General features: G+C 52.1%; 1 protein-coding gene across 1 annotated transcript; it reads right to left on the bottom strand.

The window, feature by feature from the left end:
- Nucleotides 1-9: 9 nt before the first annotated feature.
- On the bottom strand, nucleotides 10-27,002 carry CASS4 (Cas scaffold protein family member 4). The gene is made up of 7 exons (XM_037059943.1): nucleotides 26,726-27,002; nucleotides 11,888-12,310; nucleotides 8,188-8,277; nucleotides 6,753-6,833; nucleotides 4,645-5,952; nucleotides 3,649-3,726; nucleotides 10-1,217 (listed from the first exon to the last, which is right to left on the bottom strand). The coding sequence occupies exons 1-7, from the start codon at nucleotides 26,759-26,761 to the stop codon at nucleotides 807-809; spliced, it is 2,427 nt and encodes an 808-aa protein (XP_036915838.1). The 5' UTR covers nucleotides 26,762-27,002; the 3' UTR covers nucleotides 10-806.
- Nucleotides 27,003-27,352: the final 350 nt, after the last annotated feature.

Genomic DNA, 27,352 nt, shown 5'->3' with positions numbered 1-27,352 from the left:
TTTTTCAAGGATGTTTCATGATTATATTTACATAGTATTATAAACATCAAGGTATAAACCTTTGCTGATTGAGCATCCTGAATTTATCAACACAGACTCTATAATGTACAAAAATAAATTAATAGGGAACCCAACGGAACAGGCTACATTGCCAATACAATGTGCATCTTTACCATGGTGGACACAAAATAGAAAATATAAATACACATTTGGTGTAAGACAGAGCCATAATCTGGACCAGTCTCACAGAATGAATTCAACCGAACATGAAATGCTCATCACCTTATCTGGCAGATACAACAGAAGTCACTCACTTGAAAACAAGTCGGCTCCCTCCTTACTTTTCCTCCCTGGCACCTGGTAGACTGAATATACATTTATCTGTCACCGGCTGTCTGTCTCCCCGTAGAGTGGAAGCTTCCCAATGAGAAGGTCTCTGTTTCGTTTATGGCTACATGCGCAGCACCGAGAATTTGACTACAGTAGGTGCCCAATAAATAAACCAGCATCGAGTGAATGAATTTAGAACAGGCACCCATTGAACTGATACAACAATTGGTTTCTACAACAATTGGTTTCTACGATGTCACTCTTTACACTGACCTCACGGGACACATACTTAGCAAGGTCCTTGCTTAATGCCGGTCGCCCTTCCCAGACTCTCTGTGGGTAAGTCAGTGTCCAGGGGTCCCCTGGGCACTTGGGAACATGGGCTCTGGGTGGGTGGCTGTTTCTGCCCTTCGTTGCATCCCCAGGCCGGCCTTTCCCATAAGCCAGATCGGCAGGAGGAAGGGAGGGAGAGAGGCTCATTCCAACGTCCCTCTGAACTGCCGTGTGTGTTGTTCCAGCTTCTCAGCCTCGGCCTGGAGGTGCCCCAGGGCCTCAGGGCTGGGAAACTTGAGCACGGCGTGCTTGGTGGCCAGGGCCACGTTCTTGAGCAGGCTGCAGAGGTGGCTGCTGCCGCAGAGGATCTCGTTGCGCACGTCCCTGTCCTGGGTCTCTCTGCACAGCGTGTCCACCAGCTTCTGCCCGATCATGATGACCAGCTTGCTCTGCGAGATGAAGATCTCCGGGGACTGGCCATGGCTGAGGCTGCTGTGGAAGACGCCGATGGCTTTGAAGAGCGCCCCAAAATAGAGGCGGCAGTGCTCCGAAAGGTGGACCTTCTTCTCGGGGTCCTGCTGACCTGGGGGCTGGGGCACAGGGTAACTTGTATGCTAGGGAAGAGGCAGAAAACAGTAGGTAAGAGAGGGATTCCATTAGGAGGCTGACCCTGGCTCCCTTTTCCTGCTTTTGCTCCATTTGGTGGACTTCTTATGAGAAAAGGGGCCACCGTGTAACATCTGCCTAACAAATTAATGGTAATGTTTTCAAAGTACTGTTACATAAAAACTATAATATGTACGATCTAATATACTACATTATGTGTAACCTTATTTTATGCAAATATATAAAATCTTATTCAATTCTCTCAACCCATGCTAAGAAACATGTTGACAATGACTGCATTTATAACTTTCAAACACACAAGAACACGTGTTGGTCAGAATAAAATGTTTGGTCACAGAAGAGCTTTTAAAGAATTTAAAAAAATCCTTTGTAACTCTAATATCAGAGGCAAAACCTGAATCTCAAAAATTTTTAGAAGAAATCTAACCATGCCGACTTACTGTCTTAATATTAAAATGTTTCTCTTGCTTGCTAATAAGGTTTCCTCTGGACTTTCACTGCCATGAATTTTATTTTTGGGAATGGGGAACCCATGCCCCCCCCAAACCTACCCACTCTGGAAAGATGACTAGCATTTAACTTAGTGGGGACTGTGCCAGGGGACCATCGAAAGCCCTGTTGCTAGGTTACAGGTGAGGAGACGGAAGCTCCCTGAAGAAAAGAGGCCACCTAGACCCGTCCACTGAGCAAAATAAAGATCAGGGTCCATAACAAGTCCAGGAGGTCTGTGACTCATCTTTCCATTAAACCGCGTCCTCCCTCGTCAGCCTAAAATCTCAAAGTGCACAGCCCAGAAGCGCTTGCACTGTGTAGAGGTCTGACTGCGTCCTCCCCACATTCTTGTGTTGAAACTCTACCCTCCACTTGGAAGGCATGAGGAGACAGGGCCTCTGGGATGTCAGCAGGGTCAGATGGGGTCATGTGGGCGGGGCCCCCGGGGATGGGGTTAGTGCCCTGATAGGAACTGTGGGGAGTTTGCTTCCCTGCTCTGCTCCCTGCCCTGTGAGGACACAGAGAAGAGACAGTCTGCAGGCTGGAAGGGAGCCAGCACCAGAGCCAGGCTGGTCCCCTGATCTCAAGCCTGCAGCTTTCAGAACTGTGAGAAATAGCTTTCTGCTGTTTATAAGTCACGCGGTCTACAGGACTTTGTTACAGCAGCACAAACGGCCTGAGACAGGCAGGGAAGGATCGGCGTGTTGGTGGCGATGGGTCTCTGGGTGCAGGGGCAGGAGGAGGATGGGGCAGAGGCTGGAGCAGAGGCTGGCAGGAGAAGCAGCCATCTAGACTGGAATGTCAGCCCCATAGCTTGGAAGCGTTAACTGCAGGTAGGTAAAACATGTATCAGGATTCTCATCCTGAGGGGCCTGGAGATGTGGGGGGACATTTGTGGCCGACCAGGAAGCACTCCAGGCAGGCAGGGGCTGGGGGTGCCAGACGTCCACTCCCACCAAGGACAACTGTCCCCTGTGGTCCACGGTGCCCCACCCCCACAGAGAAGTACTGTCCTTCTCCAGCCACAGTTTCCTAAGTGTGGTCACTACGCCAGCAGCTCCAGCTGCCCTGGGAACTTGTCAGAAAAGAAATTCTTGGCCCCACCAGAAACTCTGGGAGGGGGGCCTCTGGGCATTAAGAGGCCCTGCAGGAGACTGTGACCCACTCCCAAGTTTGAGGGGCACTGGTCTGAGGCCCCCCTCAGCTTGAACGAAGAGGCTCGACTTTCAGCAATCGGGGCAGACCCCAAAGAGTGAGGTCTGAGAGCTGAACAGCAAGGAGCCTGGGTTCTCACTCTAGTTTGCCTTCCAGAAGGCAAGTGACCTTATCCACACAACTGGACATCTTTGTGGCTCCTCGTCTCACCCCCACCCGCGGCCTGAAGTGGGTGCGGGGCCTGAAGTGATGGGTGGCGGGGGAGGGCGCTCGGAGGCCTCAGTCATTCAGAGAAACCCTTCCCACTCCAGGCCCTTCCTGCCTTCCTCTTAACTTGCCCCATCTATGTCTTTAAACAGATCCATGTAGGTTAATCTAAAGGGAACTTTCTGACTTGGTAGATGAAAAAAACTCCTGTCATGATGAATGAGTAAATGGACCATTGCTGCCGGCAGGAAAAGGCGATCAATAAAAATAAACATAATGATAACATCTTTGATTTTTTAAAAAAAAGAAAGAATGTCCTGTGTCAAAAGGTGTTGAAGATACACAAGCCCCAAACCAAAACGGCTTTTCTGTTGTAGTCAGAAGCCTTCGTAGAGGATGTCGAAGCGGGTGGGAGCCCCTGGGGTTCATGGCCACGTCAGCACTGCCCATGACGGGCTGCAGAGCACTCGGCCTTGTTTCTCGTTCCCCTGTCCTGGAGCTCACGGGGCTTGTTCCTCTCCAGGGTCCCTTCTACCATAGAAAGGAGACACCAGATTTGCTTACCTGGGTTTCTAAGCCTTTGTTTTCATCTGACCTTTGTTGCAAGATGGGTTTTACTTCCTCTTCTAGATTAGGCAACTTCTGAAAAAGAAAATCCATTTGAATCACCCCCATGAATGGCTTTTTTTTTTTTTTTTTTACTACCAGATACCTATTTAAGTCCACTTTAACATTGGTGCCCTCCTCTTTATAGTTTTGTTCCGCGTCCTGATGCCTTTCTCAACACAGGGACATTCTGGCCACCCAAGAGCTGAATTGTGTCTACCCATATGGTCTAGTATAATGACATACAGGTTTTTGTTTCAGATTTTTGCACCTATGTGCTTGTTTACTTAATTGGGGAATGAAAGATATTGAAATTTCTGCCTCATCTAGAGAGTGTCAAAGCTCTTATAGCATGAGGTTCCTTAGCAGATACTGCCTAAGACTGATGCCAGGCCCAAAAGGGCAGGGTCGTCTCCGGGACAGAGCCCCCGGTGACCTGCTGCACCCCCGGAGCCTTGCAGCTCTCGGACTCAGGTTTTCCTTCCTGCAGCAAAGTCTTTCTGAGGGTGACTGGAGTCCGGAGGCCGCGATGGCCACACACAGTTTGCGAGCGTGTTTACACTTCCTCTTCCGTTTCTAAGAAACACACGGACGATGACTAAATTTGTAACTAAAAAAATTCAAGAAAACTTGATGGCGAGATTAAGACTCAAAGAATGGATTTCAAAAGGCTTTTACGGTCCCTTCTAATTTTAGTGTCCGGGACATAGACTCCAAACCCCCACATTTCCAGAAGACATCCGACCCGTCTCGATATTAAAATGTTCATCTTACTTCTTAATAAGATGTCATCTGGAATTTTACCCTCGAGACTTTTATTTTCGGAAAGTGGATTTGGTGCCCCCCGAAGCCTGTGCAACCACTGAGAGATTCTCAGCATCTAACTCACTGGTGGCTATTCCAGGGACAGAGGGAAAGCCCCTGTATAGGGTTCACTCAGGACACCAAACTCACCTTTTCACGGGTGTTGGTCCAGTTTTTCTTCAGCAGTTCGGGGGAGAGGCCCCTCTCCCTTTGTTTGCTGATGGGGGTGCTCCTTTGATAGGACTCCACTTCCCTCGGGGGGAGCTGGACGGATGTCGCAAGCTTAGGTCCTGTGCTGAGGGTCAACTTCGCCAAGTCTTCCTTCTCACTGTTCTGCTTGAAAAGGAGCCTTCCGTTGGCAATGACCATGGAGGCAAACCTCTTGATGTCTTCTGGAACCATCCGTGCCACCATGACAAACCTCTCAAGGTCATCCGGGCTGTTTGGGGCTTTGTCTGCCACGAGGACCTCCAGGGACCAATTGCAGCCATCCAGGCTTTCCTTGGTTTCTAGCAGGGCCTGGTAGGAGCTGCATATTGTCTGCAGCTGATTCCTGATTTTGGCCTGGAGGTTACTGTCAGTGAGGTGACAGGTGGCCCCACAGACGCCGTGGGCAAAGCCCAGAAATTCTCTCAGAGATTCTTCGACGTGGTCAGTGGCCCTGCGGATGGCGTTGATGTTGGCCTCCAGGTAGTCTCTGAACCTCCAAGTCCTGCTCACAAAGAGCATCAGGCCTGTGACAGAGCTGGCCACCTTGTGCTGGAGAGCGGTCACCATCCCTCTGGCCAAGTCCAAGTCCAAGGACAGCTCTTTCGCCCATTCCTCGGAGGAGGAGCCAGACGAGTCGGTGGACGCAGAGGAACACGAAGAGACGACGCTGACCCTGCTGTCGGCACTGTTAACAGACAACCTGTCCAGCTCAGGACAGAGCCACGTGGTCTGTTGGGGGGCCCAGGAGCGGCTACAGTCCCCTGCATTCTCGGAAGCCCCATCTCCTTTCTCCAGCTCTTTTGCAGCCGGAGCGGCACTCGGCCTAGCTTTAGGGATGTCATAAATGTTTGGCTTGGTGTTCTGCTGTTCCACTCGGGGTATCAGAAAGCTCGAGGGTACCCTGTACCCGACCCCCTCCTCCGAGGGGGTGGTGTCCCTGGGCGCTGGGACGCAGTGAGCAGGAATTTCTGGAAGGCTGAGCTTCTTCTGCGTGGGCACATTTTCACTCAGGTGTGGCGTGAGGGACCTTGCTCTGCTCTTCAGAGGACAGTGGAAACTGGTCATTGGCCTGGGGAGAGTCTGGGGCCCCGCCTCATCCACAACGCCTGTTAGAGAGGCATTTCTTACTTCAGCTTTTTGGGGAGACACTGGGGTGTCATAAATCCATTCTGACTTCTGAGGGTTCGGTAGTGTCTTGTAGCAGGCTCTCCTTAGGGTAACTGTTGATGTCACGGGAACACTCTGCCTCTGTGGAGAACCACACAAAGCCACCCAGCTTAGCAGCGATAGGAAGAAGTGTGTGCGACCCCCCGTGACAAACGTGTCCCACACGGAGGGCCTGCTCCAGCTCCTTCGGTCAGATGGACAAGCCACTGCCAGTCAAGGCCCTTCTCAGTCTGGTTCCAGTCTCCCTCCTTTCCGCTCTGTCACCTGTAAGGCCAGCCACCCAGGCTGTCCACCCGTCCCTGAACCCGTCAGAATGGCCACTTCTGACCTCGATATTTAATTTCACTCGGACTGGTCCCCCTGCTCTGGACGCCCTCTCACCCCTTCCTTTCCATCTCACAGACGCCTCTGCGTCCCTCAGGGCACCGCTGAGTGCCTGCTCTTCTGTGACAAGGCCTTCCCTGGTAAGGCGACAGAACCCCAGGACAGGCAGAGATGCCGCCTATTTCAAGCGAGGGCATTTTCCCTGACACAAGCGAAAGCCTACGTGAATAGGGCTTGCGTCTGAGGTCGGCGGTGATGCGGAGCACCGACCTAAGGTCTGCTGGGCTCTTGCTCTGTCCCCACACGGCTGTCCCCTAAGGTCTGTCCCTGAGAGGGACCCCCCCACCCATGCTCGCCCTGAGTCTGCCATAGAATCGGAGGCTGGAGCAGCGGGGGGACTGGTCCCAGCCACACCTGGACCCAGCCGCAGTGAGGGGCCTCCGTGAAGTGGGGTCTGCCAGGAGGCATTTGCACTGTGCACCTGGACCAAGATAACAGAGGCCCCGGAGGAGGTCCAGCCGTTCACACATGGGGCCTCAGCTCCGGGGCATACTTACACTGGGCGAGCTGGCCGGGGGGCCGCATCCTGCCTTCCGGGGGCTGGCGGGTATGTCATACAACGGCTGCTTCTCTGGCTCCTGGGGAAAGACCGCAAAGCAGGGTGATGTGGATGTTTCCTTCCCGCAGGCCACCCATCACACACTCTCCCACGCCAGTGTTGGGGGGGCGGGGCTCCCGGTCACGGTGCTCTGTGGTGGAGGCGTATGTGTGGCGGTGGGTGCCGTTGGGGCTGTGGACTTGGTGCATGAACAGATGCTTCTCAGCCACAGCGGGGAGAATGGATAGAGAGAATGAATCGCAGCTGCCCGAGTTCAAAACGGCAGTTCAAGGCCCTCTGTAAGTTAGCCTTGAGCCTGAATCGCGGGAGAATAAATGGGACCTCTGTCTTCCTTCTCTGTCTTTCTCAGCAGAAACTGTCCTGGGCTTAGTACCCAGGTGTTCATTCCGCACATATCTACTGAGTGCCTACTGACTATAGACGCCAAGCCAAACGACACGTCTACACCCAACCGTGAACGAAAGGCACTGCGGCCGTCTACACCCAACCGTGAACGAAAGGCACTGCGGCCGTGCAGACACTGTGCATTTTTGTGTGTGCGGGAGTTAGAAGACACTTAGATCGGGATGTGGAAGATGGTTTCTTTGTTCCCAAGAGAGGAGAGGGAGCGCGGAGACAGGTTTTTCGGAGGACAGAGGCAGCTGGAGCGTGGAGGGCTGCCGCCCAGACCTCAAACGGCAGTCTCTGCAGACCGGGCCGGGCAGCGGGGTTCAAGCTGCCGGCGGTTCTACGCGCACCGCGGGAGCAGGAGAGAACGCAGCCACAGAGCAGCTCGAATGGTCCAAGAAGTGAGTGAAGCTGTCCTCTGATAACATGAAGCTCACCTTACAAATCTGAGGCACCAATTACACACAAAACTAGAGAAAAAAATAACCCCTGCAATTTCGTCCCCAGGGGTAATCGATGGTAAGATAACCAATGATGATGTTAAGACTGTGACGTACAGGGCGGGGGGCAGAAGGAGGTTCACAGTTGTTCGAATGGAAAAGGATGCAGTAATTAACAAGCAATAATGCAAGAATGAACTCTGTGTTTTGAGTGCTCACAACTGTAAACCCACTTTTGTCCCAGCCTGTATATCCTTCAAAATATTCTTAAAAGTGCACATATGTGCATGCATTTATGTGTGTGTGTGTGTAGATATAAAGTATGTATTACATAGGAAAAGTAAAAAAGTTTGAAAACATCCAGCTTTCAAATAGTCCTGATGTTCTCCTGTGCAGGCCTGGGGTCCCTGGGCACGTAGCTGGCTTCTGAACAGGAGTGTGCCCTCCGGAGCCAGGAGCAGACAGGTGGGTGGTGTGCGTGACACTGGGACCCCCACACTCTGGATGGGCCGCCCCTCTGGGAGCAGGGCCAAGGTCAAGGCTCACCTTCAGGGCTGGGGGGCAGCGGCTCTGGACAGGCACGTCGTACAGGGCGGGCGACGAGGCCTGAGCGGGTCTGGGAATCGAGAAGATGGCCTTGGGGAGACAAAGAACGAGGGAAAGGACATGTCACCCACGTATTCCAGCACACTACGCTCTGTCCCACCTCAGGGCCACCCCGAAGGCTGTTCCGTGGGCTCCTACTCCCCTCTGAAGCCGATTCCCCCGTGTTTATGTGGCTGACTCTGTGGGTCACCTCACAACACCTATAGGGAACAGAGGGGCTTTCCTGTGTGTGGGTCCCCTGCGCCCAGACACCCAGAGTTTCTTGGAAGATGGAGGTTCAAGATGGCCGTTGGTGCAGGAACCTGTCTGCGAAGCCTGGTTTCGAGAGGCAGAGCCAGGAGGAAACTGGTTCAGGGTGCGAGAGCTCGTCCTTCATTTTCACTTGAAACATGAGCAATTCTCTTCTCCGAATTTGAAGCAAAACCAAATGTGTTCTTTATTTGGTGATCACACACACACACAAAAAAACAACAAAAAAAGCCCAATGTATTGCATTAAAGGAAGTTGGAACAAAAAGTGAAACAAACTTGGAACAGCGGTTAGCCAGGGGAAGTGACCAGGAGCAGGCGTGAGGCATTGGCTTCTGGAGCATTAGCTTTGTGCTGTTTCTTTTTCCTTCTTTTTTTTTTTTTTAAAGCTTTGTTCTGTTTCTTGATCTGAATCCTAGTAACTGAGCTGTACCCTTAGGATTTGTAGGTTAAACTTCAATAAAAAAAGTTGATTCAAAGAGTAGACGGTGTCACCACAGAGTCACGTAAACAGAGGTCAAAGGCCTGCTGAGGTCTCTGCCCTCGGCGCTGGCAGCCCAGCGTCACAGATGAACAGGCAGACCTAACAAGGACGCTTGACTCTCTGGTCTTCAGCTGTGGGACCCTGAATGGCCCTTTTCACCTCTCTAAGAATCAGTGTCTTCACATGTAAAATGAAGGGTTGTTCCCATCTAACAGAGCCCAGAGGTCCCTGTCAGCCACACAGACATCTGAGGCGGACATGTAGGCTCCTCTGTTAGGATGATGTGAGAACAGGGACGTGTCTCCACCATCTTGGTTTTTCATTCTTGGCCAACCTTCATCTAGAGAGAGCTGACCCAGGGTCTCCCTGGCTGTGTTCCAAGCCCGGGAAGCGCCCGTCGGAGAACAGCACCAGGCTAGTGGGCTCGCCTCATTCTAGCAACAACCACTCATGCTCAGGGTGTGTTTCCTGGGCAGCCTTGGGTGCAGGGCTAACCACTGGGCTAACTCGAGCAAGCGGGGAGAACGTGTCAGCCTGCTCCCTAGATCAGAAGACTCCTAACCCACCATCCACTCCATTTCTTAGGTCCCCTCCTTCTGGCACTAGAAACAGCAGCAAAATTACTTAGGATCACCGAACAGTGCAACTGGAGGTGACCTTAGAAATGGTCGGTCCCTCTGCTCTCGCGGTGCAGGGGAAGAAAGAGAAGCCCGCAAGGTGCTGTGATGTTTCTGATCACCAAGCATGGTCGTGGCTGCCCCAGAAGCCAAGTGTACCGGACTCCTGGTTCCTGAGCCACAGGGGGGCTCTCCAAGACCCTCAAGCCCAGAGAAGGAAATAAAAAAAGGGGTGGGCCAGAGGGTGGGGAGAGCCAAAATGTAGAGAGGGCAGCCGCAGAGGAAACTTCAGCAGGAATAAAAGACAGAGAAGTTCCCCAGGGGGTTTACGGAGTCCCCTGCGGGGCCCCGCTGGAGTGGCTCAAGGCCCCGGGTGCCTGAATTCCCCGTTGGTGACTGTGGTTTCTGACTGATTGCACCAGCTGGGGCTCTGGTGGTCAAGGGCGAATCTTACGGCTAACGCCCTGACCCTTTCCGTGGAGGCAGTAAACGCATCTTCCCTTCCACACCAGGTGTCAGTGTATAAGCTGAAGTCCATGGTTACGAGGCCTTCTGTTGCCCCTGGTCGCTCCATCCAGCCAGCCAACGTCGGCTTTTAGGAGTACCTGGTGAACTGTGGACAGTCCCTGCAGTCCTGTAGGAAGGGCAAAAATGGCCTTTTGTTTGTTTGTTTGCTTTCTTTCATTGCCTTGAAAAGAAACTCCAGTTGACTTCACATGAGGCCACTTGTTTTTCCTGGGGGAACCACCAGCCAGGCCCTGTTCCGAATCAGCTGCTCAGAGGGCAGCTGAGCGGGCCAGGCCAGGGCGTGGGCCAGCTGTCCTAGAAAAGCGACTCAGGGTCCACCCCAGGGACCAGCTGCAGGAGGCACAGCCAGCTTCCCTCTGGTGTTTGCAGCCGGTGCCTGAGGGGCAGCTGTCCGGAGTGACAACTGTCTGGTTCTCTGCCTTGCAACCCAGGGAGTTAGAAAATCCGAAGTATTTGGAACTTTCCAAGGGGTCGACAGCTTCCTGTTTGAAGGTAGCATTGGGAGCTGGTACAGAGGAGGCCGGCGTCGTGAGCTCGCCATTCCCGGGGCCACAGAACACACAGCGGGGCAGTGGACGTCCCTGGACACAGGCCTTGTCGGGACCTCTGCCCCGAGCTGTCGCCAGAGAAAAGGGGTCATTTGAGCTGAGAGCAAAGTGCCTGACGGCAGGAAATGCCCACAGTGACTGGAGACCCTGCGAATCTGTTCTTCATTCTTCACACTTCGTGGAAGCCAGGCTTGGGGAGCACGGAGATCCTCCTCCTCCTGTTTTGTTTTCATTCCTTTCCTTCTTTAAATAGTTCTTCCATTCTGCATTTATGGAATGCTTCTTTTCATCTTTATTCTTTTAAAAATTGCTATTTTTAAACGGCGATGCGATACAGGCTCTGAGCTCTCACGGAATCAACTTCCTAATCTCCCGGTTGATGAACTTTCTCTCGGCAAAACCCCGTGGCCGCCACCGTCCAGGTGCGCAACAGCGGAGGAAACAGAGGTCCTTGCTTAAGGCCGTCTTTCACTTTCTCCTCGACCAGGTCCACTCCCTCCGGCTGACCACGGCCGGCGTGCGTTCTTTTCAAAGCGGGAGCAGGCACACGCTCGGAAGGCTGTGTTTTGCTTTGGCTTGTTTGCTTGGTTTTTATTTTAATAGCTCTTCCTTCCCTCATAAAAATGCCTCATAGAACCACTCCCTCCTTGTTTCACAATGGCATAACAGTTTGCGGTAGGGCCACCCCAACATTTTTGTGACCATCCCCTTGTGAACAAGCATTAAAGCATCTTTGATTCTTTCCTTACGACAAATAACGCTACAGCGGCTGTGGCCTCCCCACCCAGGTGTATCTCTGCCTTCTTGTTGTGCTCGGTAGCAATTCTGGAAGCAATGTATCTGGGTTGAAGGGCGCATGCACTTGACATCTGATGGGTAATTTCTTGCCTTTGACCCCATGGAAATCCAGCCCTTCCATTTATCACTTGCAGTCCCAGTGATCCTGCCAGGGGTCAAAAAAGGCCCCCATGAATGTCCACAATGCTTCCCAGCACAGAGTGGGAATACCTGGAGAGCGGGAGAGTCGCAGGGCTGATGAGACTAACTATACACGGCGCCTGAAGTGGGAGACAGACCCAAGCCCACCCTGTCCTGCCGACGGTCTGGTTCCCACTGGTGTCTTTGCTCTGACGGACACCAGTGCTGGAAGGGGTGGCCACACTCCCATCACTAGATCCGTGTCTTTTTTTTTTTTTTTTTCGGAAACACACTTACCTGTTTTGGAAAGCTTAGCGTTGTCTCACAGACAATCCTGGCGCTGGCGGGTGGGTCAGGCAATTTGTAGGCTTGGACCTTGGGTGATGAAGTTCCCTCCACCCAGCTCTTCATGTGCTCATATACGGGGCTTGGAGACGGGGGGCTGAGTAGGATGGGTACCCGGTAGGTCTCCTTGGGGTTGGCGAGAGCCTCCTGCAGGCCTGTCAGGGAAGGGGGCCAGGGCCTGTCTGCGGGGGCCTCCGTGAGGATTTGCAGGCGGTTGGCTGGGGCCAGGCCTTGCCTCCCGTGGAGCGAACACTTCCACCAGCCCTCGCTTTCCGGCACGTTCTGATCCAGAATGGTCAGGATGTCCCCTCGGCAGAAGGCCAGCTCATCGGAGCAGTCAGGGCGGTTGTCATAGAGCGCTCGGGCCAGCAGAGCCTGAGGGGAGAGAGAGTTCACTGTTATTCCCGTCACCAGTGACCGCACCAGTACCACGCCCTCTGACGTGCCTGAGAGCACATCACAACTCTATCTCTGTCCTTGTCCCCTTTATCTTGTCCCTGCTCTTTGCCTGACCCATTCCTATCCATCTTTGGGGTCTCAGTTGAAATGTCACAACCTCGGGGAAGTCTTACCTGCACCCCAAGACCAGATCTGATCTCCCTGGTATGCCCTCACTGCTCTGACTTGATTTGGGGCGACGATAACCCTTGTAGTGACATGGAGGAGTGCGGTATTGCTCAGAGCTGGGTTAAAACCCTGGTTCTGTGACTTCCCCAGCTGTGTGTGCTCAAGCAAGCCGGCTACTCTCTTTGGGCCTCAGTTTCCTGGTCTGTGAAATGGGAGTAGTAGTAATAGCTCTTCTTATTGCGAGGATTGAATAAGTTCATACATATACAAAGCTCCTTGAACAGCAAGCATCCAGTTACTGCAGCCAAGCTTGGCTGTTGCCGTCATAATTACTTTGTCTGATTCTTGTTACCGGTCCCCTGCACTGGGTTGGAAGCTCCATGCCTGCTGGGACATATCTCGCTAATGTGCTGCCCTATCTCCAGAGCCAAGTGTGGACCCAGGGGCATAGGAGAGGCTGAAAATGTGCTCATTAATTCACGAATCACGAAACAAAGACACAGGGTGAATGCCTTGTCTGTGGTGCCACAGCCCGGACCAAAGCCCAGCCTGTTTCCCTAATTCTCAGACATTTGCTCTTTCTGTGAACTGCATGTTCCTCCAAAAAGTCACCGGAGGGGATGGCTGACTCCCTTCTCATTGAACTTCCCTCCATAATTAAATGAAGGCAGTTTGTTTCTGCAGGTTTCACATAATCACCCCCCACACACACATTTTATCCATGTGTGTTTATTGCAGAAGAATTAGGTTTTCTTATCCCCATTTTACAGATGAGGAAACTGAGGGTCAGAGAAGTCAAATGACTTGTCCAACATCACCAGGACTCTGCTCTCCTCACATCTGTTACTGAATCCTTCCCCTGATCATCCATTCTCTATACACCAGTGGAATGATATTTTATGCATGTAGAGTTGATCATGTTGATCTCTTGTTTAAAAGCCTCCAATTGCTTAGAACTGCACTTAGAAGAAAACCTAAACTCCCCACCCGATCATGCCGCCTGATTGGCTCCTGTTCATTCCCCCCCCCCCCCCCCCCCCCCCCCGCCAGGCCACGTGGTTTTCTGCCTTTGCTCAGACACGCTAAGCTTGCTTCCACCCCAGGACCTTTGTTCTTGCTACTCCTTCTTCCCGGAACACTTTGCCTTCAGATCTTGGCATGACTGGTTCCTCCTCCAGGTCTCAGCTGGAGCCTCCTGGTTATCCTCCTGCAGATACCCTGTCCCCCGACCACCCAGGAAGGCTAGCTCCTCCTCCCATCCCCACGGGACTTGAAGGTGATCATCCCGCAGGCGTGTTGGAGAAAGGATCCAGTCGGGGCGCGGTCAGGCCAGCAGTGTGGGATGAACAAGGGGCAGCAGCGGCAAACGTTCACTGGGCACCTATGTCCCTGGCACCGTGCAAACCTCTGTATAGATAATGTGGGGACGCAACTGACGCGCCTCGACAAAGGAACCTAAGAGCAGTTGAAGTTGTCACTGTGGCCACTCACAAGGCATTTTTTACTAGGGTGTTAATTAGGAAACGCTTGTGTGAATAGTTAATAGGTGAAAAAGGACATACATTTATATTCTTTTTCCCTGTGGACACACAGGGAGTTAGAGTCTGAGTACACTGGAAGAAGCCTTCGTAACCAGTTTCCAAAAGAGGGCACCCCCGCTAATGCCCACCTTCCCACAGCAGCTGGGAGTGGGGAAAGGAAAATGCATAGGTGTTTGGAAGGAAGAAGGGCAAGGCGCTTAGGGAAACGAAGGCATTCCCCACGCCTGCGGTGACAATTGCCTCTCTGCTGGATGCAGTGAGTTCATCTACGTTCAGTCAGGAATATGCTCTGGGCGTCAGAAGCAGTAACCGGAGAATTCTGGGGGCCATTCACTGATTCGTTTGTTCATTCACCCATCAAGACCACACTGAACCTCAGCTCTACAGGGTGGCGAACAGAACAGCTGATCTCAGGCCAGTGCATGTTTTCATGGAGAACACAAACTCCGCTCGAAAGTAAATACAGTCGGCAAAACATAAATCAATACAGATCACTCCTCAACAATGGAGGGGTCAGGGTGTGGACCCCCACACAGTCATAACCCCACGTGTAGGTTTTGACTGCCCCCACACTTAACTACGAACAGCCCGCTGTTGGGGACAAGAAGCCTTCCTGATAACATCAACAGTCGATTAACACACTTCTTTATAGCATATGTATTGTAGATTGTGTTCTGATAATCAAGCAAGTTGAGAAAATCGTAAGGAAGAGAAAAATACATTTTCATTATGCATTGAAAAAAACCCCTACATGTCAGCCAACACCCGTAGCTAAAACCTGTGTTGTTCAAGGGTCGACTGGGCAGGGATCTCACTTCTTTTAAGAGCCATGAAGGAAAAGATGGGAAGATGTGAGAAACTGTGAGTGTGTTTGGGAGGTGGCGATAGGTGAGGATTTAGGGAGAGTCCCCTGGCGGCAACAGGGCGTGGGAGATGCGACCTGGGGGTGAGTAGGGATCAGATTCAGAAGCAGGGAGAGATGTTCCAGACAGAGGAAGAGAAATGTGTGTGGGCCGGGGGGGATGGAGTGTGTGTATGTGTGTGTGTGTGTATGTGTGAGAGAGAGAGAGAGAAAGTGTGTGGGGAGTTATAGGAACTGAAAGATGACCAGGCTGCTTGGGGAGATATTCACAAAGGATCAGGGACTTGATTTCTGTGTCTATCTGGTTCCTGGGTGGGAGAGGGAGCGGAGGGAACCAGTGTGAGGCCCACGAGCCAGAGTCCCAGGTGAGGTGGATGCCCATGGCTCAGCTGAGGGTGGAGGTTGGATTCGGGGGGTGAGGGAGCTGTTGGGAGGAGGTGGTGAAAATCGCACGAGACCTTGGAGGTGAATCTCGAGAGACAGGCAGGATTCTAATTGCTGGAGCAGGTGGAGAAACACACTGTGGACCAGGAAGCCGAGAAAGAGGGTCTTGTGCTGCCTTGAGACCCAGTGGCACGGAGACTGGTGGCCACTGGTGTCACGTCATGTCTAAGACTGTACAAGCTGCTCATGGTTTGGGATCCGTCTGCTCTCTCCTGCTCCTTCTCTCTGTCCCTTCGCAGGGGTCAGATCAGCCCTGGGAGCTCGACCCTGCTACTTTCTCCTATTATGCCTGCTCCCCTTCCAAACCCTTGTCCTCCCTAAAATTGAAGAGGGAGTGGGGGCAGGAGCCCAGAGGTCCTGAGATGGTTCCCGTCACAGTGGCCAGAATTCCTCATTTCCTTGGGATGGTCTATCACCCCATGAGGTCACCAGCTCCCAGCTGGAAGCAATAAACGACACATGCCCTAAACAGGAGACAGAGAGTGTACAGTGGAGAGAGCCCTGGGCTACAAGGGATCACGGGCCCTGCTCTCTAAGTCACGGGACCTCGATGTGAACAAGATGGACACTTTTCTTCTATTTAGATCCTTCTTTGAAAAATGCCCTTGTTCGGCATTTTAGCTGCCTCCTCACAGATCCCACGACTTTCAAGAATTTCCAGTTAGTCTGAGGGGAAGGTGGCAGAAACGTGTGCGCATGTCCCGCGAGGGCCAGGAGAGAATAGTTACGGGGCGGACCACACGTTTCCTAAAAGCACACCCTGTAGATATTTCGCGTCCTTGGCTGTCTGGGAACTGGGAAGCATGCAAGTCCACGAAGCCTTCCCCTGGATGTAGCGGCTTTTGCTTTCAGACCAGCGAAATGGTCTCTTGCGCATCTTCCTTCACAGGGTGGCCGAGCCTGGACTCTGCACAGCAGGGGCCAAGGCCGAAGGGGAGATCGCACTGTCCTTAAAGACAGGCTTCTCCCCAGCAGTGTCCTTGGATGCCTGTCCTGTTACGTAAACCGCACAGAGAGGCTTGGGACGGTCAAAGCAGAGAGAGGATGGTGCAAGCTGTTGGCTTGTGAATGTTTATTTTCCATCGTTTTTTTTTTTAAAGCTCATTATATTTAACAGGAAACAAGTTTCCAAGAGCATAAGAAAAATCCCCTCACCACCTTCCTTTTCCCACCCACATTCTCCAAAAAGGGGAAGAAAGATGGAGGAAGGAGGACAACCCCGGGGGAGAAATAGAGTAGTTACACAGCACTTCCTTTGTCAGAGGTTTTGAAGGGGGCAGTGTTCCATGCAGAAACCTCGGAAGGTGGAAAGGGCAGGCGGTAGGGACATGGAGAAAAGGCACAGCAAAGGCCTGGGAAGGGTCCCACTCGGCAAACCGCACACGACTCCCGTCTGGCCCGGTGTTTGTGCACGGGGCCAGAATCCCTCTACCCCTGGCCGAGGACAGGCAGCGTGGTGACGGGAAGGGCAGTGAGCCTCCTGCATTCGCCTGGACACTCATTCGATGCCAGGAACACCCTAGAAACTCCCTGCAGATGAAACGTCTACGATTCTCAGCATTATTTCCCCATAAATTAATCCAAGAGAAACAAGGCCTTCTCTGGTCCCTCAGATACATAGTGAGACAGGCGCCGCATTAGTTTTGCTGGTGACGGTTTAGCCAGCGCCTCGTTAATAAGGAGAGCTCCCCGTTTAAGTCCAGCCAGGGATTGCGATACTGAACTTCGAGCACCTCACTCGAGATCCGCTACCCCACAAACCAGGGACTGTTACGAATGTGCTCCTTCAGACATGAGAAAGCTGGGCACAGAGAGGGTGAGCAAGGACCCTAGGTTTCTAGGCAGGAAGGAAGAGAACCAGGGTGGGAGCACAGGCAGTTTTGACTCCAGAATCTGCTCTTTTAGCCCACAAACCACTGTGTTTCGCGAAGACTCTGTCACAAGGTGGCAAGGGAGCGTCTCTGGAGAGAGGGAGGGTAAGCCGATAAAGACATTTTAGCTCAGTTGGTTAAGTTGTGTGGTTATTTACCAGAATTAGATTCTGGACTAAGGATCCAGGAACTCACTAAATGTCACTACTGATAAATGATCTATTTGTATCATGGAATCCTGTACAGCCATTAAAAAGACAAGGGGAGTTTAGATGCACTGACAAAGAAAAATCAGAAAATATAGTGTTAAGTTTAAAAAAAAGAGAAAGCAAGGATCCTTCATTTGTGCCTTTGTGAGCGTAGCATCTTTCTGGAAGACTCCTGTCAATTACCAGGGCTGCCCCTCCGGACGGGGAGGTGGAGTCCAGAAAGCACAGAGACTGGGATGGAAGGAGAGCACGCTTTCTGTCTGTGCTCACGGGTGCAGCTGGAACCTGTAACCCTTGGCTACATGTCTTGCTTCTGCAATTTAAAAATCTCGATTCAAATCAGGCTTCCTTTCTGGCGGGAGAAAACGGCCTCCACGCTGGTGAGCTGGGGGCTGCCCCTGAAGCCCAGTCTACTCCCAGGCTTGACTCCCAGACGCCCTGAAGCTTGGCCGGGAGCAGTCTGCACACGAAGGCGTCTCATGTCTGGGAAGCCCTTCTTGGGCTTCTGGGCAGCGCACGCCATGGACGCAGACCGGCCCCCTGCCCCGCCATCAGGGGGCCCGTGCCACCGAGGGCTCTCACAAAGCTGCTGATTTTGCGTTTCTCTCCCCAGCTCCTTCACACCCCGAGGAGCACAGAGAAGGCCATGAGGGCCTGCCCGGTAAACCCACAGGGTCTAACTTTGAGTACACTCAGAATCACAGGGGTCAAGTCTGCAGGAAGCTTTTAGGGTATTCCTGGCATTGAATGAGTGTCCAGGCACATGGGGTGGGGGGCTCGCTGCCCTTCCTGTCCCCACGCTGCCCCACCTTGGCCCGCAGCAGAATGATTCTGGTCCCATGCACAAACACGGGGCCAGACAGGAGGGCCTCTCAGAAGGGGACAGGCTCCCAGCGAGTCACAGGCCACTATAGCTGTGTGTTGTATGTGTGTGACACGGGGAAGGCAGTGAGCGTGACCCCTTCCTCCTTTCCTTGCACGTGGTCTGCTGTTGACATGGGAACACCACACAACCGGCCATTTCCTCTTTGTCCTCTCCTTGTCTGTCACTCATGTTCTCTCTTTCCCTCCCACATTTCCCCCCTGTCCCTCTGCTCCTTCCTCTTCCCTCCCTCCTCGTTAATCTTCTCCCTCGGACGTAGTCGTCCCAGGCAGGACCCATGACCTTGACTTTTAGGTTCCCTTGTGACTGGCAGTAGCTTTCCATAGCAGCGTGTAGAAGCAAAATTCCACAAGGGGCAGGGAGCTGAGAGTCCCTTGAGGTAGCAGAACGGGAGATTTCACGGCCGGAACCGGGCCTGAGACTTGCATCTGTGCTCACCGATTTCCATTTCGTGTGTCACGGCTGATGTGCGTGCGGAAGGAAGCCGTTGGCCTCGGCACAGCTCTGCCTTGATGACCCGCATTTCATTCTCAGACATAGTTCAAATTGTTAAAAAATGAGGTGACAGCTAAGGAGGTTCTTGCATCATCTTCCAACATAAGGAAGATTTGCTCCTCTTGGAACAGTTTTTGAAGAATTGAGCCAAGCAGTCGGACGACAGATTTCTGCTTTCTGTCTCCTTTCGGAAAACCTGCAAAGCTTTTCAAGCAGGAGGCCCCAGAGTGTGTAGAAAATGATCTGAAGTCGTTACATTGAAACTCCCTTTCCCCGGTTACTTTTACATTTAAAGTAACACTTAAGCTTAAAAAAGAAAAGAAATTTAACTGAGTAGAATACAACCTTTTCAACAAAATAGGAATTTTGTCTTTTTTTTTTCTTGTTTCAAGACCTGGCACATGAAAGAACGTTCAATGATTCCCACTGGGGTGGTGTTTATTTGGCAAACAACGCAGCCCTACTTCCGTAACTCAGGGGAGGAAACGCCAAGTCATGGGCCCCTTCACACGGGAACTCCAAGTCCCCAGCCCGAAACCAGCTGCTGCAAGTGGATGCCAGAGGGGAGAAATGCAGATACTCACCTTCACCTTCATCTTCATCCTTTAAGAAACTTATTTGTAAAGCCGATTATCCCATGTCCTGGAAAACACCGGCGGAGTCACTCTGGAAGGGGGCCCTGTGGCAGCAGGGTGTGCTGGGGTGCCCTTAACTTCGGGGAAAAACACACTTGTGCCCGCACGGTGTGGCCTCTCTGCAGCTGTCCTCACCAGGTGGCCCGGGCTGGCAGCAGCGGCCACGGGAAGGGATGCGGTCAGTTACGTCACACATTCCCTGGATGTTGCCCATGCTTCCCTCCCACCCAGCGGCGCAAAGAGCCACGGTGGTGAATTTATCTCATGGGCCCTGGGGACACAGATGTGAAAAAAAAACAGTGAACTTGGAAATGAGAAGCAACATCAGAGGAAAAGAAAAACTTCAACACCTCTGAAAACGCCCCTGGATGATGGCGGCGTGTTCTGTGAACAGGCACAGACCTGCACTGATTTCTCCTCCATCACTTTGAACTCTGACCCCCCAGCTTTGAAGTCCTCCTGAGGGTTCAGATGGAAAGGCCACTCGCCGCCGCAGGGACTTCCACAGCCGCAGGAAGCTCTGCCTGCTGTCAAGACCCGGAGGAAGAGCCTGTGGCCAGAAAAAATTCCCAAGCCGCCCAGTGGTGATGACATGTTTTTCCCTGATGCCCGAGCACCGTGGGTGTCCAATATTGTGGGTCCTGACCAGATCTGCTTGTTGGAAGACACTTCTCCTATTCTTGGAGATCTTGGGAAAAGGCACTTTTGGTTCTTCCATGACTCAACAATTACTTATTAAACACCTACAGCAGTTCTGACAGCATGTGCTGGGCGCCAGGGGGTGGGGGAACTGGGGGTGGGGGCGAGGAATCAGGTGCCCTTGATCCAAGCTCAGACTGAAAGATGAGGCAATAGGAAAGAGCTCCCAGGCCTTCTCTTCCTTGGTGTTTCTGGATGTGGCCCGCTACGGGCCCACGTTCTACCGCACCGTCTCTTGTAGCCCGTAGTGTCCTGGGCATCCCTGCCTGTCTCCCTGCCGCCACCTCGCTCCAAGTCCACCCCTCATCAGCCGAGCCCCTGAGTCATTATTTGGTTTGGAAAGAGGAGTGGCCAGCAACGCTGCACCAGGCACGTGGTTGAGGCGTCGGCCTGCGCTCCTGAGAAACTCGTGGAGGGAGGAGGGCATGTGAGGTCTCCGACGCAAGGAAGGCCTGGGTTTCCTCATCCGAGAGCGAGGCAGCTCCCAGGGCTGCCTCTGGCTACAGCGGCGGATGCTCCGTGGGGCTTCCTTTCTCACTCTCACCACTCAGTGCGTAAAGGGCAGCAGAGGCAAGAGAGGAAATCACAGCTTCTGGCCGGGTGGCTCGATGGGTCGGAGCCTCATCCCGTAGGCCAAAAGGTTGCGGGTTAGGTCACTAGTCAGGGCACATACCTAGGTTGCTGGTGCAGCACCTGGCCGAGGCCCTTATAAGAGGCAACGGATGGATGTTTCTGTCTCTCTCTCCCTCCTGCTCTAAAATCAATATATACACATCCTCGGGTGAGGATGAAGAGAAAGAAAAACCATAGGCAGTTTCTTCCCCCTTCCCCTCCCCTTCCCTCCCTTCCTTCTGTCTGGAAGGGAAAGGACAGAAGAGGTATGCCGACAACAGAGGGCGTTGCATGTGTTTGGACTGTAGGCCAGGACACCAACGGTAGCTGGGAGAAAGCTTTGTCTAAAGTCGTTTCATCAACTTCAAGTGCCAATGAACTACATGTGACCTGTCACATCCACGTGCCGTCTGTACTTTTTGTACTTAAAATGCTAAATTAAGCCAATTAAAGAACAACACACTCCCTCCGCAAGTAATATTACATATGAAATGCTGAGTCTCATGAGCTAATTTTTTTCTAATGCCCGTTAAAATATATAGCTAACCTTAAGAAATGTTCTGTGTGTGTGTGTACCGCACCTAAAGTCATCCTGTGCTTTGTCAAGGTCCCCTCAGGGTGTGGTTTTTCTATCCAATTGGTTATGAAGAATTCAAAGCCATTCAATGAACTGCAGAAAAAGGAGGGGAAGTCATCCACCAACTTTCTCTCTCCCAGGCTCAATTTTTGGGGGTGCTGGGCCCGCAAGGGGCCGGCCTGGTATTTAAGCTTGTCTCCCTTTCTGTCGGCGTGAACGTCTCCCAGTTCACTGGGTTTGTGGTGTCAACAGTGGGTGACAGACCAGCCCACTGCCAGCTTTACCTGGGTGTCACAGGGAAGGTTGGCGAGAGGCTGCATGTCGACTGGCCTCTGCTGTCCCCAACTTGTCAGTCCCCTCACTCTGGGAAACGTGGGAAGCAAACACTCGAAACTCTTGCTGCTAGTAACCAAGGTCATCCCCAGGGCGAGTTTCCATGCTGAGCCCGAGGAGAACATTTTGTAGAGCCCATGTTAAACTTTCGGTTAACCAGGTGGCTAATGTGTGCGAGGGAGAGGGGGCCTCTGCTTTTTCTCCCTGTTTCTCCCTTTTCTTTCCCTCCGAGTGGCGGACTTCCTGGGCTGCACTTAAAACCTGCTTTTCACTCCATGGAGAAGGAACATTTTAAAGAAAAAGAACTGGCTGGAGATGCACTAACTTACAAACTGATGGAGGGAGCGGCCGGCTGGGAGCCCGCCCTTGCCTACAAGCAACTCTTCCATGGTCTGTGTCTGTGTCGGGGGTAGAGTCGGGGTTCAGGAGCCTGCAGAGCCTCCATGCCGAGGGCCAGGAGGTGCAGCCGGGGCCCAGCAGGGCATGCTGCATTCTTGGCGTTGACTCCGTCCGTGTGCTGTGTACCCACCGGTCCCCTCCCATTCCCACAGACAAGGGGCTTCTGAGCCATACACTCGGAAATGGTTCCTACACTATTCGCTTCCCCTTTTGGACGGCCCCGCATGTTGGAGCGCTAGAGCATCACCCGATGTTCGCTCTGTCACCAGCCTCCCCCCTTCCTCCTTTGAAGTTGTTTCCTCTCTGGGAAGTTGTCATTTCCTCCCTTAGTCATCGAGGTTCCAAAATGACCACGTTACGTTTCTATGGTCACTTCCCCGTTTCCACGCGTGTAGGCTGCTTTCCTTTGAATAGTCTTGCAGCAGACTTTTCTTTTAACTCTTGGGGTGGTGGCATTCTGTTTAGCTTTTAAAAATTTTTAAAAAAATAGTATTTATTTATTTATTTTTACAGAGAGGGGAAGGGAAGGAGAAAGAGAGGGAGGGAGAGAAACATCAATGTGTAGTTGCCTCTCATGTGTCCCCTACTGAGGACCTGGCCTGCAACCCAGGCATGTTTCCTGACTGGGAATCGAACCAGCGACCCTTTGCTTCACAGGCCTGTGCTCAATCCACTAAGCCACACCAGCCAAGGCTGGTTAGCTTTTTTTTTTTTAAAGAGTGAGCTCAGAGGACATACAGGGTGAAGACAATACAGGTGACCTAGCAGGGAAAGGCGACTAGACACTTGTCCTTTGTGGCATTTAGAACTGTGCCTGGCACAGGCTAGGCCCTCACTATTTGCTGAATGAACGAAAGGCACATTGCCTCAACAACAGACAGAAATAAGGTTGGTGGGGAAAGCAGTTTCCAAAAGGTAGATTGCACATGTCGTTCAATACAAGCTGTTTACACCTTCATTTACTATTGTTTCTGCCCATACGCCCCTGACAGTCTCAAACACCCAAAGTTTTGTTTTTTTCGAAAGAGCAAACGGTTCTTCTCCGTGTCCACTGAGAACAGCATGGAGCCATCCAACAGGGAGGCAGAGCCAGCGGCACCGTCTCCGAATGCAAGTTCCGCTGCTGCTCTTTCCTACCCACAGTCCCCTTGGTGCCTCGCAGCCCAGCAAGGTCTTAAAAACATAAGTCACATCTTGTCATCGCCTGCTTTAAATAGAACAGCGACTTCCTTTGCAATTAGAATGTACTTCTTCATGCTTACAGGGCCGACCCTGCTCACCCCGAGGCCGCCTTTCTGACCACACCCCCTGCGTGTTCACTCTGCCCTGCCAACATCGGCCTTGTTACGGATACTCTGCTTGGCTGAATCCCTTCCTACCCCAGGGCCTTTGCATTTGCTGTTCCCTTTGCCCGCAACACTTTCCCCACCACTCAGGCCTCCAGAGAGGCCCTTTCTGGCCATCGCCTAGGTCTGACCACCTTGCTTTATTTTCCACACTGCATTTTTCACCCCCTGAGACCACCGTGCCTGGTCTGATGCGTTTAGTGCTTTTGTGGCCCCACCGGAGGGGCCGCTCAGTGTTGATGGCCCCAGTCTCCAGGCCCCAGCCACTAGGTGTTGAGTGGGTGGCTGAACAGGGGGCAGTGAGCTGTGTTCTCAAGCTGGGTGCTGTGTCTGGGTTGCTCTCCCTTGAGAAGTGGGTGAAGGGATGAAGGTCCGAGGGAGACCCTAGGTCCTGTGATCTTGACTTCAAAGGCTCAGATCTAAGGCCAAATCCGACAACGGGAGAAGGAATGGGCCTTTTCTCAGAGATCTGGGCTGAGTCCAAGGTCAGACTGGAGCCGGGTGGAGAGAGTGAGCTGACACTCTGCTCCCAGATGTCTGACGACGAGGAGGTTCTTGTCCGCTGGGCAGGGCTGTGTTGTGAAGCCTCCCTCTGCACTCCCTGCACCTTCCAACACACACCAACGGAAAGCGTCTGTACACCTACTGTGTGCAGACACTGCTGGAGGCACAGAGAGTGAGCACTGAATGGGAAAGCCCAGGTCCATCCCTGGAGGAGCTGCTGACTTTGCAGTGGGGGAGACACAGGTGAGACAGTTTCCCCCCTTGATCAGCACAGACAAGGCAGGGAGAGCAGAGAGGAGTGTTCCATGGCAGGGGCCGCAGGGGCTGGCGGGAGCGGACTTAGGCAGGGCCTTTGGGCCATGGCAAGTTCTCTGCACACAGTCCCCCTACCCTGCTTTGACAAAGACTGACTTTGAAATGTCTGGCCTACCATCTGAGAGCTGTGGAAGGTCAAAGAAAGCCTCGAATTGCTCCCCACTCACCAGCGAAGGGACTCAGCAATCCTCCTTCCATTGCTAGGTATTTGCCCCAGGGAGGTAGGATGTCTGTGCACAATGATGCTGAGCTCAAGATCACTTCCATGGTCTGTGTGCTTGGCGCACACACACACACACACACACACACACACTCAGAAGTAAACTCCATCTGCCACAAACAGGACTGAATCACTATAGTATATGCAAACTTGGTTTTTGAAGAGAAGGCCCTTTTGAAACAACCAAAACTCCAAGACAAGGACCCCCGTATAATAAAATCACACATTCACCTTGTCTTTTAGACCTGATTTTGTAGCATTTCTGCAACGGCATTGAACATGGACTCAATCAGCTACAGTCCAGCAAGCCCATGAACATGCTGTGACATTTACCCCTCTGCCGCGTGACTACTGGGTTGCAATTGCATCGTCTGAGGCCGGCACTTCCTATCACTCATAACATCATGTTTAACTTTCTGTTTTCTCCTTGTTTTATAGGCCAATGAGGGGAATAGATAATAAAAGTTGATTCCACAAAATCTGTAAGACACAGAGGCAGAAGCCCTGCTGACATGGAACTGTTGGCCGGCACACAGCAACTCACGGGCACGGCCGGGGACCTCGGCTGGTGAGCATTACGTTCCCCCCCGCCCCTCGAGCATTACGTTACCATTTCTACAGCAATTAAACAGTATTGTGGGCGTTAAAGCGGATGCGGTGGATCAACGGGAGGAAAATGAATGGAACTCTGACTTGCACTTTCCATGGTGAAAGGCAAGAGGCTCCACCATGCTCAGCAACTGCTCCCATCTGGGTAAAGCCTCGAACGATAGTTTATCTCAAGACACACAAGGCGGCGTGTGACCACGGAACCAGTCCCCGGTTGGAAAAACAAACACGCAAATGAATAGCGGCCAAAAGATCGAGAAAGGATCTTTTTGGAAAATGTGAATGGGGACTGGCGGAAAGGCAGTATCCCTTCAACGGTACATTTTCTTGGGGGTGAGCACAGCCCTGGAACTGGGGAGGAGACCACCCTTGTGGTCAGCAGAGGGGCTGACACATTTTAGGGAAAAGGGTCATTCTCCCTGCAGTCTGTTTTCCAGTGGGCGGCCGTACCAAAGTGTGCACTGGGACCTAAGCATATAAAACAAACGCAGACAGTATAGTAAACTGCCAGGAGTCCGTGAGCCCCGGGAAAGGGTATGCGTGAGATCACTAAATGATTTTTCCTTGTTTTCCCAATGGTTAAAAATTTTTCAAAGAAAACAGTTGGGTACAATATTCTAGCTAAGATATGTACATATGACCTATAGGAGAGAGATGTCATGCGTTACTCAGCTATAAATTCCACTAACGACACCTGTAATTGTCGTCGTAATAATAAAGAACATGTGTTTCCTGGCTGGTGTAGCTCAGTAGATTGAGCACAGGCTGTGAGCCAAAGGGTCGCCAGTTCAATCCCCAGTCAGGGCATGTGCCTGGATTGCGGGCCAAGTCCCCAGTATGGGGTGAACAAGAGGTAACCACACATTAATATTTCTCTCTCTCTTTCTCTCTCCCTTCCCCTCTCTCTAAAAATGAATAAATAAATCTTTTTAAAAAACCATTTAAAATTTGTTTAAAAAGTATCTAAAAAAAAGAACACATGTAATTCATAAAAGCAGCCTCTCCATTTGGTAATTGTTTTATTTCTTTTTTCCTGTTCTACTGACATTTTTTTAAAGGCACAGCAAAGTAACCCTTGAGCTTTCCCAGTAACCAGTGAACTTACCTGGTTAAGTTTTTTTTTTTTTTCCTGGGCAAGCTTTTTTGGGGGTAGTCATTTCAACTTCCTCAATAGTGAATCTTTTTTGATTCCCATCCCAGACCTGAGCTCCAGTCTCACGGACCAACACAGAAGTTAACATGGAGACAGAGGGGTACTGCACTGTGGGCTTGGGAGAGGGGGCTGGAGCCCAGGTGTGGGCCCCGCGTCCATCAGGACGTTTGGGAGTGACACCGAGTGCCTTTAGGGTCCACAGAATGGAGAGGTCAGGGGGAGCTGAAGGGACCTGTTAGGAGGCGAGGGGACACAAAGGCAGAGACTGTATGACCGACCCAGAAGCCGGTTTCCGCCCAAGGAAATTTCTTCCATCTCTGAATCCACCTGGGAAGGAGCTTTAGGCGCATACGTTTTCCGCACACAAACCGACATGAAACCTTCCCATCTCAATCTTACATATTGTTAGCATCCATCCTATAACCTCATTAGAAACTCAGGACAATAGCCCACACTGTCCTTACACAGGACAGGCAGTCCAACCCTCTGCCTGTTCACGCTGCTCCCGGCACTCACCTTGAGCATCCCGTCCATGACGCTTGCTCCTTTCATGTCACTGTGAGGTGGCCCTCGGCGCTCCGTGGCTGATATCTGGGGCCTCAGAGGCGGGTTGTGCAATGCCACAGCATGCTTCGGGCCGGTTCTCAGAAACGGGCTTCTGTGGAGCTGGTGGCCGGCCTGGGAGGGTGTCAGAGAGATTCTCCTAGCCGGCAGACTTTCAGGAAAGCAGGCGAGGAGTCCGACGAAAGGGGGGAAGGAAGGCGGGGAGACCAGAAATCCTGGCACACTCGGTCCTCAGTGCCTGAATGTCTCACATCACTTATAAGTAGAGATTGTCACACATTCGTTATGTGAAACCACAAAAAAAAAAAAAAAAACACCACCACCAAAAACCCACTCTTCTGCTTTATAAGTTGAAGTTCCTACTTTGAAAAGCTCTGTGTATGAACGCACAGCACTCTCATCCCTTGAACTTGGAACGGCTCACAGCAAACAGACCAAGCTCTTTTCCCCGATTAGAGCCCAGAAGCCCCACTTCACGATATCCGTCAGCAGTTCTTCCTTCCTGCCCCCCAAAATTTCCTGTGACAGCCAGGAGAAAACAAGTCCCAGGGACCGCCTTGAAGGACCGTGTCGCAAGGC

The sequence above is a fragment of the Sturnira hondurensis genome, unplaced genomic scaffold (genome assembly GCF_014824575.4).
Source record: "Sturnira hondurensis isolate 20B ecotype Veracruz unplaced genomic scaffold, ASM1482457v3 Scaffold0011378, whole genome shotgun sequence".
NCBI classification, from domain to species: Eukaryota; Metazoa; Chordata; class Mammalia; order Chiroptera; family Phyllostomidae; genus Sturnira; species Sturnira hondurensis.
Note: the sequence above shows the minus strand (reverse complement) of the source record. Positions and strands in the feature narration are given on the sequence as shown.

What these genes read in the sequence shown, in the direction of transcription:
- CASS4 (XM_037059943.1), bottom strand. Translation starts at nt 26,761, where the DNA reads ATGAAAGGAGCAAGCGTCATGGACGGGATGCTCAAG. An exon ending in GGACCAACACCCGTGAAAAG is followed by an intron (nt 3,727 to 4,644) that starts GTGAGTTTGGTG and finishes TTTCTTTTTCAG; the next exon opens with AAGTTGCCTAATCTAGAAGA. An exon ending in ACAAAGGCTTAGAAACCCAG is followed by an intron (nt 1,218 to 3,648) that starts GTAAGCAAATCT and finishes CCTCTTCCCTAG; the next exon opens with CATACAAGTTACCCTGTGCC.